This window comes from Chiroxiphia lanceolata, chromosome 11, assembly GCF_009829145.1.
Source record: "Chiroxiphia lanceolata isolate bChiLan1 chromosome 11, bChiLan1.pri, whole genome shotgun sequence".
Taxonomy (NCBI): domain Eukaryota; kingdom Metazoa; phylum Chordata; class Aves; order Passeriformes; family Pipridae; genus Chiroxiphia; species Chiroxiphia lanceolata.
In genome coordinates, this window is record NC_045647.1 from 3,574,375 (window position 1) to 3,587,706 (window position 13,332).

At 45.8% G+C, this 13,332-nt stretch overlaps 1 protein-coding gene and 1 long non-coding RNA gene across 2 annotated transcripts in view; one reads left to right on the top strand and one right to left on the bottom strand.

Annotated features, from left to right (window-relative positions):
- Nucleotides 1–1,403, bottom strand: part of LOC116792303 — a 179,512-nt gene extending 178,109 nt beyond the window's left edge. The window contains exon 1 of the long non-coding RNA XR_004359067.1: nucleotides 1,266–1,403. This is a non-coding gene — a long non-coding RNA (uncharacterized LOC116792303). The remainder of the gene's footprint in view (nucleotides 1–1,265) is intronic.
- A 2,714-nt stretch (nucleotides 1,404–4,117) lies between these two features.
- Nucleotides 4,118–13,332, top strand: part of PDZRN3 (PDZ domain containing ring finger 3) — a 136,463-nt gene continuing 127,248 nt past the window's right edge. The window contains exons 1-3 of the mRNA XM_032699113.1: nucleotides 4,118–4,991; nucleotides 10,828–10,914; nucleotides 12,053–12,160. Coding sequence (XP_032555004.1) covers nucleotides 4,275–4,991; nucleotides 10,828–10,914; nucleotides 12,053–12,160 — 912 coding nt within the window. The 5' untranslated portion in view covers nucleotides 4,118–4,274. The remainder of the gene's footprint in view (nucleotides 4,992–10,827; nucleotides 10,915–12,052; nucleotides 12,161–13,332) is intronic.

Here is a 13,332-nt window from a genome sequence, read left to right on the forward strand (position 1 = left end):
CTGCATTACCTAATAATTTCCACGTTTTTAAAGGCAAACTGATGCAAAAAAAATCAGGTTTCTTTCAAAGACCTCATAATCCACTGTAAAATGATGCCAACCTTTATGGACAAAAGGCAGGTTAAGATGAATGGCATTTGATTTTCTGTGAGACTGGAAGCCTCACAGCAGCAGGAAAAAAAACTAACAGACTGACTGAAACCTGCAGCAAAAGCCTCAGCTTTGCAGCCCTTTGAGAACTGGCATTGTGCCTGTGCTACATCCCAAATATGCCCTCACCCTCCTTATGACAGGACAGCAAAGTTAAATGAGAAAGCCCTAATGGCTCAGCAGTGGTCCCACCCCAGCACTACCTCTGATGATGAGAGAACTGACTAAATAAAAACGACCTTCCTGAGCTGTGGCAGTGTAATTTCAGCCCTGGAAATCAAACCTCTCCTCAGTTACAAACCTCAGGCTTTGAAAATAACATTAAAGGCTCATGTTGAGAGGCTGCTTTTTAAACTTTTTTTTTTTTTTCAAGGGAGAACTGAAATGTGTCTCCAGTAGGGAAAGCTCCATGTGTGCCTTCTCCCATGGACAGCAGCAGCAGGGAGAGGGGAACTTCAATTCCCTGTCAGCACTCAAACTGTAGTCTCAGCGCAAGCCTTCAGTGGCCTTCAAAAGTTTTAATTTATAAATAAAGTATCTGTTCCTACATAAATGTCACATTAAAGCGTATCACAGAATTCAGCACACCATCTGCCTAGCCATGACTCCGAGTAAAAATGTTATTCCAGTTCTTGCCTATATTTTCCATCCAAATATTTGTATAGTTTCGAATAGCCGGAGGAACCTGGTGCTGACGTCATTCTCGTGGAAATCAATAAAAGCTCTGCCTCTGGCTTCGACAGGAGTGGCCTCGAGCATCCTGGAGTGACAGCCTTGAAATGCTAAACCCAAACTGCCACGGCTATCACTGAAGGAATTAATTTCTTTTTGTTTACAACCATCCCGAACTTGGGTAAAGAAGGTCATAAGACAGTGGTCATTAATTTAGAGCAGTTATCTTAAAACAACCCGTTCAGAACTAGTTGTGCTGATGGATTTCACCATCAGATGATACAGCAGTTACCACAGTGAACGCCAACGTTCAAGTCACTCAGCTGCATCCCCATGGAACCTGAAGTTTTGTCTCATATAAAATGCCTCTGGAAGAACAGATGTCATGATTAGTAACAGCTATTCCAGTTTTTGTGACAAACCGCAAAACAACAGCGTCCTACCAGTGAGGTGTGTAGTGACATTGCAGATAAAAGGGTGGAGACTCAGCAGTGCAGGGCTGGTGACCCCAGTGGATGGAGGGAGGAAAGAGGTGTGGCATTGCAGCAAGGGGAATGGCAGGAGAGACCAGTGAGCAGAGATATCCTGAGGAGAGAGAGAAGGGAAAGAGAAGAGAGACGCAAAAGGCAGTGAAGCGCGAGAAGAAAATATGAGAATCACTACTATAGTTCAAATAGAATAATGCAAAAGTCAGCAATATACATGTAATAATTAAATTTTATCACCACGGCCCTGGAGTGTGCACGGCCTTCAGATGGAGTTACAGAAACCTACATGCACAGTCCCATATTACAACATTTACTTTTTTTTTTTTTTAAGGAACAAATCTGTAAAAAATTCCTTAGCTAGGTATATCACTCTAAATATATGATGCACACTTTCTTCAGCAGGGCAATGAATACAGCCAAAAGCTACCTTAAGCTTTATGGAACATTAATAATTAAAACGAGCACCACAGATGGAATTCATATTTGAAAAGTGAAAACCCTTAATACTAAAAACTACCTGCCTGAGACTGGAATTGGAGCACAGCTGTGTAACCACGAATCTGTTACCTTCTAGAGGTCACTAACACACAAATAATCATCCCAGGCATCCAGAAAGTCGTTTTACTGTGATATAACAGACATACACTAAAGGTCACTTGAAACTGAAGTTTCTGGTTGGCTTCTGCTTTGCCATAAAGCAAAACACATTAAAAGAACAATTGAGCTGGTGTGTGGCTGTGGTGCATGGGAGAATTCTGCCTCGCCATCCACAATGAACAAAGCTGGTCTCTTTTATTGCTTTCTTCAGTATTTGAATATCAGCCTTGTAAGAGAAATTGTTTTTGCCTAATGCTATGTCTGGTGCTTCAGGTGTGGTCTGGCTGGCTTTTTATAGCATAATTCAGGAGTGCTTTTAAATCATCACCAGGCAGAAATGGGTATCAAAAGTGGTGACCTTTAACGATCTCCATCACTTACATCCAAGTGGCATTAACGGGGCTTTAACAGGCTACACAAACACGGAAAAAAGTATCCCTTTTCCATGAGGATACGGGCAGCACTGTGGTATGACCCGCCCCTAAAGGTGGGGTAACTGAGGTTCTGGTTAACAGATCCCTTGGATCTTGTTAATAAATCCCTCAGGATAGAGTGAAACAGCACTGAATGACCAGTGTTTACGTATGTGTAAAGATATCACTTAAGAACATATATAAGAAAGAGAAAGAAAGGATAAAGGTAGATAGTGGAGTGGAAAGGTATCCCCACCCACGGATCCAGCAATGAGACCTGATTGCTGCAATTTGGATGTGTGTTGGTCAAAGTGATGGTCACAGTGTTGATCTGTCAGGGGTGGGGGGTGCCCAGGAAACATAAATTTCAATGGGTTAATATAGGTTCAGGTTCAGGGGATGCCCAGGTACCTCTCCTGTGAGGAGCAGTTTTACACTATCTGATATAACACTGTGGATCATATGCAGTCCTCTGGTGGAAGGCCCCAGAAATGAGTCTGGGGGCACTTTGGGGGGCTTCGATGGTTTGTGACCCCTGCTAGGACATGAGAGCTGCCTCCAATGTCAGCATAGCTGAGCCAGTTATGCCTTCTCAGAAGGGATGAAAACCTTTAGGCCTATGTGTGAACATCCCAATATCTCCCCCAGGGGAGGGGGGATACACCTGAGCTAGCTGTGTAAGGGAGGACATTGCCATGATAAAAAGCATTATCCCACCTCTGCAGGATCTGTTTCTTATCATCCTTCTCACCCACCTGGCTCAAAACCCAGCTTGTTGCTAAACAAAGTCTGGTTTATCATGGTCATCCTCCCGTGGTGGGTGCTCCCTTCCTCTGTACCGGGCTGTTCTCATGCAGACCAGAGTTTTTTGCCATCACACACCTAAAAACTTTCCTCTTCCCTTTTTGGTTCAAGGGGGCAAACCTCAGCAAAGCACCCTCCTGCTTTTGCAAATCATTAACCCTTAACATTTCAGTCTCTCACACACTGCCAGACTGTTCTGTTTGCCCTTTTTCTTGTCAGTAGTGTAAGAATTCCCACCTGAGGACTGAATACTCAATCCAACTTCTTAGCAGCTTGTCCAGGACCGACCCCAGAGGCAGCTTCATGTATGCCCTTTCCAAAAGTCATCACAGAACCACAGAATGGCTTGGGTTGGAAGGAAACTTAAGACCACCTCTTTCCAAACCATCTGCCACGGGCAGGGACATCTTCCACTAGACCAGGTAGGACCAGCCTGACCTTGCCGTCCTTGCGCCCAGCCGATGTGCCCCATCGCCCCTCTCCGAGCAGCCACCCCGCCTGTCACGGCGGCCGATGCCGCTCCTTCTCCGCCCCGTCTCACCTTGTCACACCCAGCCGCGACCCTCCCGCCTCCGCTCCCTCCTCCCCGCCCTCTCTCCCCGCTCTCTCTCCCCGCTCCCCTTCTCTCCCACCGCTTCCCCATCACTGGCCCCTTCCTCCCCGCCCCTCCCGTCCCTCCCGCTCCGCCCGCACTTCTCCCCATCCCGGGGCTCCCGGTTACCTGCCGCCTCCCGGGGGGGAGCGGGTACCAGCCCGGAGCCCACCCCGCGCCCCGCCCGCCTCTCCCCGTCACAAAGACCCCCTTGTCCCCCGTCCCCGGCCGAGGGGGTCCCCGGGGCGCCCCGAGTGGGCGGTGCCGGTGGGCGGTGCCGGGGCGGTCCCTGTGCTCGGGTGGCGGCGGGAGCGCGCTCGGGGCGCGTTCCCGGGCGCTCCCGGGACCGGCGGGGACGGGGCACGGCCGCGGGCCGGGCGGGGGGCTGAGCTCCCTCTCGGGCGGCGGCGGCGGGAGCGGCTGATACTTATTTATTTCCATTCTTCGCCCGTCCCGTCCCGTCTCCGCGCTCCGGGTACTTTTTCTGGGCTTTTTTTTTTCTCTTTTTTTTTTTTTTTCTTTTCTGTTTTCGGTTGTGTTCGGCGGAGCGGAAGGAGGATGGGGTTCGAGCTGGATCGCTTCAGCGGGGAGGTGGATCCCGACTTCAAGTGCAACCTGTGCAACAAGGTGCTGGAGGACCCGCTGACCACCCCCTGCGGGCACGTCTTCTGCGCGGGCTGCGTCCTGCCCTGGGTGGTGCAGCAGGGCAGCTGCCCCGTCAACTGCCAGCGCATCTCCACCAAGGAGCTCAACCACGTCCTGCCCCTCAAGAGCCTCATCCTCAAGCTGGACATCAAGTGCGACAACCACGCGCGGGGCTGCGAGGCGGTGGTGCCGCTGCAGCACCTGGGCGAGCACGCCGAGACCTGCGACTTCTCGCCGGCCAAGTGCCGCAACCGCGGCTGCCGCCAGGTGCTCAACCTGCGCGATGTGGAGGCGCACATGCGGGAGCGCTGCGAGGCGCGGCCCGCGGGGCTGTGCGAGCAGGGCTGCGGGCTGGTGCTGACCCACGGCGAGCGCCGGGCGGGCGCCCACGGCTGCCTGCGAGCCCTGCGAGCCCACGGGGCCGCGCTGCAGGCGCGGGCGGCCGCGCTGGAGAAGGCGCTGAAGAAGGAGGCTCTGCGCGCCGGCAAGCGGGAGCAGTCGCTGCTGTCGCGACTGGCGGCGGCGCAGCTGGAGCTGCAGGTGACGGCGCTGCGGTACCAGAAGCGCTTCACGCAGTACAGCGCCCGCCTGGACGCCCTGGCCCGCGCCCGCGCCGCCTCCCCCGGCAAGGTAAGGGGGGACGCGGGAGGGGTGTCCCCGCTCGGGGGGGGGGACACGGCGGGACGCCCCGACCCCCGCCCCGCGCTCTCCGGTGCGCCCCGGGCCGCGGGATGCGCGTTCTGCCCTACGCGTGTCCCGGCGGGTTCTGCGGGATGCGGGTCTTGTTGTCCTGGAGAGCCCACGCGGCCCCGGAATCCTTCCGAATACCTGAGCTTTGGGGCGTTAGTAGCCCTAATGCACTGGTTTCCATAGGTACGTGTTTTTCGGCCGTGACCGTCATTGATATCTGGACCCCATATGGCAGCTCTCACAGCAAAAGTAACGGGATCGCGGTATTGCTGGGGTTTTTTTCCTTGGTTCTCTTCCCCCGAAGAAAACTCTAAACTGCAAAACTGGAATTTCCAGGGCTGGAAATGGTATTAAACCGCCAGAAATTGGCTCCCACGAGTCACACAAAGTGGAGTGAATTGGAAGAAGCTGCTGTGACCCAATGCTTTCCAGACCCTGAGCTCACCTAGCATCCCAGAATAGGGCTTCCTACAAAACACTGACTTTAGGATTATTTTGCAGCTCGGACACGTCGCCAGCTATTTCTTGATCTGAAGGCTCTATCTCTGTAACATCCACCTCCAAATACAAGACATCTGCTGTGTACTTGTGATTTCTTTCCCAGAATCACACAGGGTTCTTGAAAACCTCAGTTTAGGAGAGGAGAAATTAACTTGACTTCAGCCCCCCCAGAATTAGACCATTTATAAAATGACCAGAACCAAAAGCCAGAGCTACAACAATACTCAAGTTTTAATTGGAATGAGGCTCCCCAGCGAGGGAAGCCCTAGAAGCCAATTATCTTTTAAATGAAGACATTCAAAGTCCTCCCAGTGACCTGGAATGTGCTACCACAGACACAGCAGTATTAAACTGTTCAAAACTGTCAGACATCTGTATTCACACCTTTAGTAATGTTGAGGCTCTAAAAGTTGTGTAAAGGAAATAAAACTTCATGTTATTTTTTTCCCCCTTCCTTTTCCCTATTTAGAACCCATCATGTTTTCCTAACTCAAAACAGAAAACACTTTAATCTTAAATGTACTGTTCTGACTTCTGACCATACTGGGTGTGGTGCTGGTTAAAAACTTAGTAAAACTATTAAAATAAATTGAGGGTTCACATTCATATCAAGATTCAGGACAGTTCCATCTCCTTTTCCTACAGTACTTTGCCTTGGCATGCTGCAGAGCTTTCCGCTCCCACAGCTTGGCACACAGCTGCCTCTGCTCCCTGTCCATTGCTGATGACAGAAGAGCCCCTCCACACAGCCCTGCTGTGGGAAATCATCTCACCAAATCCCTGCCTCCTCATCTCTGCTCTCCTTTATTCTTCCACTGCCCCTCCTTCATTTGCTAGTGTTGATAATGTTGGGTTTGCATTATTTAGCTCTGTAAATTATAGTGAGCTGTACTGAGTCTGAGAGGTGCTCGTGGTACGTAGTTTCTAGCTGTACCCTTTATCAGATTTATGGATACAGCTGGCTGGGACCACTGTGCTGGTTTTCAGCCCTGTTACAAAAGGCTGTTATACAGTTTTCTGAAGCAGCCACGAATCTGAAGAAAGCTGGAAGGTGTCATGTCACCACAGACTCGTGGTCCAGCGGTCAATCAATTACGTGTCTTTCACAGCATTTTGGGCAGCTTGCCAACACCAACAGCTTTCCATTGCCCTGCTCCCAGAGAAGTACAATCAGGAAACTCACATCTTTGTGCACTAGAGAGTTTTTTAAAAGACCCATGGTAATCCTCTAGAGCAGAGGATGCTTTACCAAATTTTGGGCTGTGGAATGCTGACAAATTTATGCTCTGGGGTCGTTTTCTCAGAGACACTGGCCTAGACTGTGCAGGAACACTCAGCAGGACATACATACTTGCATTAGGTCCCTGAACACAGGGATTAAATGTGTGATCATGTGGAATAGCTGATTTTCCGTCATTACTTAATTATGACCATTATTCATATTTCATGTATTTTGTTGTACGATGTAATCGTTTGGTCCATGTCAAACGCAAGTGGGCTGAGCACTAACAATGTGGATTCATAGTTTACATGTGGTGATTGCAGAACTTACCGTTGGGTGTTCTGGCTCCTCAGTAGATGAAGAAAAAGTGTTTTCTGACTTCCCTTCCCTGCTTGTTGTCACAGATGCAGAACCAATCTAGAATAAATCAGATGACATCCTGTAGTCAAAACAGAAGGAATGCCCACGTACAGCTCTGTTTAAATGCTTAGTCATACGGTATTAGGCCATTCATGAAAGACCCAAATTCATGATGTTTTGGCAGACCAGCTCTGGGTTCACCTTAGCATAGACTTTGTGACTGGATGAACCACAGCTTTGCTGTGTTTTCATCTACCATTTCGGAAGTGAGTTCTATACCACCACCATAACTATATTAAGAGAAGACAAATAAAATACGTATTTTATACACACACTCATCTGTAAATATCTCACCATTTTATAAGCCCCTTAAGCAGGTAGATGTGCCTTAAGTGACCCCAGTTCTGTTGTCCATGTATATTCCTTACCACTGAGGGAACACTAAGTTTACTGTGTATTTACTGGATGTAAATGTTTATTCCAAAAGAAAGGTTTGAAGGTTTATTCAGAGAGTGACTGTTTATCCCTTGGTAAGAATTCCTTTGAAGAGGTAAGGCTTATTGTGGATGAGCTTGAGGAGGGAGTGGTAGGGACAGTGGTGTGTCTCACTCAAATTTAGTGTTTCTTCTGATCAGAGATGTCAATCCTGTAATATCAAAGTCTAAACAATCAAAAAAAAAAACCTCGTACTATTCAAACAAGGCCTAATCCTTGGTGAAACATACCACTGTGCACACCTATTGATAAGCTGATCTGGTCGTTCCCTTGTTTACACAGCCTACAAAGTCCTTTGGGAAGGAGGGAGTGAGGGGGAATCGGAAGCAGTGCTGGCTGCAGCTCAGGGTGGAAACCCTTCCGCTGTCCTGACAACCAGAGACAGGGACTGACTTTAAATATATCAGCCAGACAGGAACCAGATACGATCTGACATTTAGGACCTCTGGTCTAATACCTCTGTGGTTGTGGTAACACAGGTTTGAATTCCTCAAGAGCCAGATGAAGTCCTTTGAAACAAGATGACGTGTTTTTCTCAGACTGTCCCCGAGCAGGATGTGCCAGGCTGGTCCTGGCAGCCCTTTCACCAGAGAACAAGGAGCTGAAGTGCCTCCTCTGACAAAGACAGACCTTCTTAGCCACAGCGCTACCAAAGAAATTAGTCTTCCCCTATCTAAAGGGGAAAAGCAGTCTATTAGCTCCACATTACTCAGCTGGGAAGTACAGTAATTTCAAGAATTATGTTTAAGAGTTCTGTTCAGCTGTGGGAATACAACATGCCAGTAACCATCAGGTCTGCTGCCGAAGCAGCTGCCGGGGCAGGGCTGGACACCGGCCACCGCTTTCCACAGTTACCTCACTGTTTAATGATTGCTCCGCTGGAACGCCAGACGTTGGAGGGGAAGGGAAAGGCAGAGCCTGGAAAAGTCATTTGCATCGTGGCTTCCTTATGAAGCCAAGAAGGTTGTTAAAGAAATTGTTAAGACCTGAGATGTGAATCTGCAAAAGTGACCAAGTGTTGGAGCAAAGCGCTGCTGCCCTCCCTGGTGCCGGGGCGGTTCCGTGAGGGTGGTGGGATTAGTGCTCTGCAGTGGGTTGTGCTCTGTGACACCTCTGCTGCCGTGGGGAAGATGGAGACAGTGCACAAATCCACCAGAAATGGCTGGAAAGTTTCTTTAAAGCCCCTGTGGGCAGAAGTACTTTTTCAGAAGTACAGAAAACTATTATTAGTTGGGGTTTTTCCCCGCAACTTGACTGATTTAGTAGACTGCTTTCATGCTGATTCAGCCACGTATAAAAGTGTCAAATCATAGCCACATAAGGAGGCTTTAATGAAAACGTTCAATTTTAATTACTGAAAGTGTCTTGAGAGCAATGCCATAATTGTTTCTTGATAGTTCTAGTTGATTTGCCTTCTTAAAAAGCATAATAGGAGAAGGAAACAGTGGGGCTAACACGTTCTTGTCTTTCAAATCCTGAATCATTCGTCCCTGAAAGTGGTCTCACAGGACTGGAAATTTGTTCCTTGAAATCCTGTCTGAGGTCTGGGTCTGTAGACTTGCAGGGAAATAGCTTTTACTTCATTTTTCAGTCCTCTTCTGGGTACCTGGTTCTCACTGATGCTGAGTGCAGGCAAATTCAAATAAAATCAGAGTTTATTCATGTTTCTCTGTATCAGGTCCACCTCTATTTATTATTCAACCTGCAGTGAAGATAATTATCAGAAATGGACACAGAAGTTGTAAACCACATTTTCAGGTGGAGTGTATTAGTGCAGCTCCCCTGTGGTGAAGTGTGTGGTCAGTGGAGCTCTGCCAGTTCACACTGGTAGGGAATTGGGCTTCATTATCATCCCCAAATCTGTAGGAGTAGTTCAGTAATCCAGGATTACTTTGACATTTTTTATGTGTTTAATAGACATTAATGTTTGATTGACAACTTCAAATTGACATGTTAGAAGAAAAATGCATAAACTAAAACCATCTGCATCGAATTACAATGCAACTGTTGTAATTTTTGTCATTAATTGGTTATGAAAACCAGACTTGTAAGATAACTTCCTCAACCTTTCTTGTGTTCATAACTTTTTCACCCTGTGGATAAAACAAAGGAAAAGGTCTTGGAGGTAGAAAAGTTAATCTGTATCTCTAGATGCACAACATACCAATCCTATTCTGATCTCTAAAAAATGTACTGTTGTTGAAAAGGCTTTTTGTAGTGCTCTGCTGTTGTCTGTTCAATAACTTTGTAGTGTTGTGCTGTAAATAACAGACACTTGATTGAGACTGAAGAGAGAACATTGTGAAGATTTAGTTGTCTTTAACAGTACATGCACTTACTTTTGTCTTTATCAAAGTTAATAGACCTAAGTAGCATCACTGTGTCATAAATAACATTTTACAGGAGTTCATAGTTAGGAACAAACTGGAACAAGAGAGCAGGATAACAGAGTATGTTCACACAGTCACCCAACTACTACAGGTCCATCCAGTATATCTTTGTTGTACGCTTTTTGTCCAGACAACTGTTCACTGCAGAATTTCGTATTTTAGGAGATTAACATCATGATTTTCAATGATGGAAGATCCCTGTTTTGCTAGTGTTAGAATTCCAGAGAAAAAAATTATGCCTGGCAGGTGCTGTGAGTAGCAATTGCCTTTGGCAAAATTTGTAGCAGTTTTGTTTAATACTGTTTTCTCAAACTTGCTAGAGAATTTCTGTTGTATAACACTGTGTTTGATACTGTTTAAAACAATGTCATGTACCCAGCACTAGAGAGAAGCAACATAAGAATCCAGTCCTAAGATTAGAAAAGCATTAGAAAAGTCAAGAGTTTGACTACTGGAAACATGGAGTATTTTACATAACACATCACATATGACTAGGTCAAGTAGTTGCAGGAACCAGTATTACATATAAAACTGTTCTGTTGCTGTTAAGTGTCTCACTGTAGATCTCAATAAAAAAGACACATAAATCTTAGGGGTGGTTCTGCTGCTGGAGCTCGGTGGGGTGGCTGGAGCAGGGGCTGGGAGCTGCTGACTTTGCTCCTGCAAAGTTATTCCAAACATTTTTCTCCGAACTACACGGGGGTAAAAAAAATAAGAAACCGACCCAACAGACCTGGATGGAAGTATTATCTGTCCTACTTTACCCACGCACACAAATGTTTTGAATGTGTTTATCTGTTCCTTGCAGGGGGAAGAGACTAAAGCACTGACTCTCGTCCTCCATCGTGACTCTGGCTCTCTTGGATTTAATATTATTGGTGGCCGACCGTGCGTGGTATGTTAATTGTTAAAATATGTTTGCCCTTTCCAGTTGGGAAAAGCATGTAGGTCAACACTTAGAGGAAAAATGTTGCTGACAAGCATTTGCTTCTCTTGTGATTCTCTCAGAGCAGATCTCATACTGGGATTTGTGTCGGATGTCTGTGAACTCCACTGCCTTTTCTCTCGCAGCGTGTTTATTCCTGCATCTCATCACAGCCAGCAGCACTGATATTGGTGCAATGTCCCTCCCAAATTGATGAGACCCGTGGTGTGTCTCTCAGACCATATTGCTGTGAGGATTATGGGTTGAGGGCCCACAGCTTTAGGCCCTTTCATTAAAAAAACCCACGTTATTTACTCTGCTTTCCACCAGAGGTCCAGCAGCCCCCCTGTGCAGGTGAAGGGATGTAACTCAAACAACCTACTTTTGAATTCTGTGATTTCAGCAGATGTTTCCTGCACCATACACTCACTAATGTATTTTTTCTGGATGCCTGTTGGCTGGAGCTGCTGCATATGACTTTAATTAGATCAAGGAGTGGATTATACCTTGTCCTAGTAATTTAGAAAGTATTCAGAACTACTTCTTGACTGCTCAGAAATCTGACATTAATTACGATTTATTCCTAGTGAATTCACTTGAAAGTTATTCTTTACAGTGAGAGTTTTTCCATTTTCTGAGACATTGTTCTGCACTGGTAGAAGACAGTGACACAATACACGGGAGTATGAAAATACCTTGTTAGATATAAATTGTTTTCTTGGTTTATTTTTAAATCTCCAGAGAAAGAGCCGTGCAACTAAAAATAAAAATGCAGTGTTGTCTTATGTTTGATGTGCAAACAGGCTGTGTCTCACTGGATTTTACATTGAGAATAATTGTAATGACAATTACTACTGAGCTGGCCTAAGTCAGAGGAAAATGATTATCACACAACTAATTTACCTAATGGGAGTCCGTCCCTGGTTGTTTAATCTTTCGAAACGGGAGTATCAGGTGTTCTCATTAGCGCAGAGTAATTCCATATTAAGACATCAATAAGAACATTTCTTTCAAATTACAGGTGCTGCTGTGACACGGATGGGCTTTAGCTGAGGGAAAATCAGAGTTGGTCTGGGGTAATAATGTGGTTTTCTTTTCATCCTTAAAGGACAATCAAGACAGTTCGTCGAGCGAAGGAATTTTTGTATCAAAAATAGTCGACACAGGGCCTGCTGCTAAGGAAGGAGGGCTGCAGATTCATGACAGGATTATTGAGGTATGTGGACACACTGTCTTTTAATAGTGCAAGGCCTTCAAATGGCATATTTGGTGTGGGTTTGGGAGAAATGTACCGTGGTAAACACTGTCTAGGAGATATGTCTGTTAAAACATGCTTGACTTGGTGCAGTGCTGACCTCCATGGCTTTAGGTATAGTTCTTACCTAAATATAGAAACCAGATTATGGATGGTATGTGCGTGTCCTGACTTTCTGAGGAGCTAGCATCTATCTGGTATGCCATAGATAGTTCTTTTTTAAGCTATTGGAAACTTGTAAGTTATTTAGTTAAAACCATATGTGAAATATCTGTGGTGTGAACCACGATATTATTTTTCTAAGTATTTCCAAGTTTTGAAAAGTCAGAAAAAATTCTGCCCTGCAATTTCTGTCTGGTTTATTATAAACCTAAAGTTACTGCCTTAATGTTGCTTGTAAGTTCTTACATTACTCAGATTGCAGTCTGAATTTCTTCTCATTTTGCCAGAGTCTTGACCTCAATAAAAAGTCCTTCCTGTGAAAGAGATGGTTGCATGAAACGTTTCTCACAATTTGCAGTGAGCACATTTCTTTGTTGGGGGGACAGAGTAAGAAAAAGGTTAGTTTTGATGAAACAAAATGCAGCTGACGGTGAGTCAGTTCCCATTGTTTAGCATTTTGCAGTTAAGAAAAAGTATTCCTCACTGTCTTATTTTTGTAGGCTGGAGAAACTTTGAGAGTCTATTGTTCAAAAAGATAAGTGTGGTGTTTGTTGCCAAGGATATCATGGAACAGCCAGTTTCTCTAAGTAATGGAATTCCATTGCTCTTATGTTTTGCAAATGAGCAATAAACAGCTGTTAAGGATTTTCTGCTGGCAGGGGACAAAGTGTATTTGCCTTTTTCTGTACTGTTATGGTAAATTGTATTCACAATTTAGTAGGGATATAAAATATTAATTAAGTTTCTTCATATGGGAAAGAATGGAGCCACGGTAGCAGAACTATAAAAAGATAAGAAGCTGAGCTGTGAAATGATCCAGAGTTGCTTAAACTATATATATGATGTAACATAATTGCAGAAAGGTCTGGACAGTTTTGTGAGAACTGTGTGATTTTGTTTGAACTGAAAATTTTCCCATAAGCCCGAATTTCCCCACGGCGGATTTGGAAAGCTGACATCCGTTTGTGAAG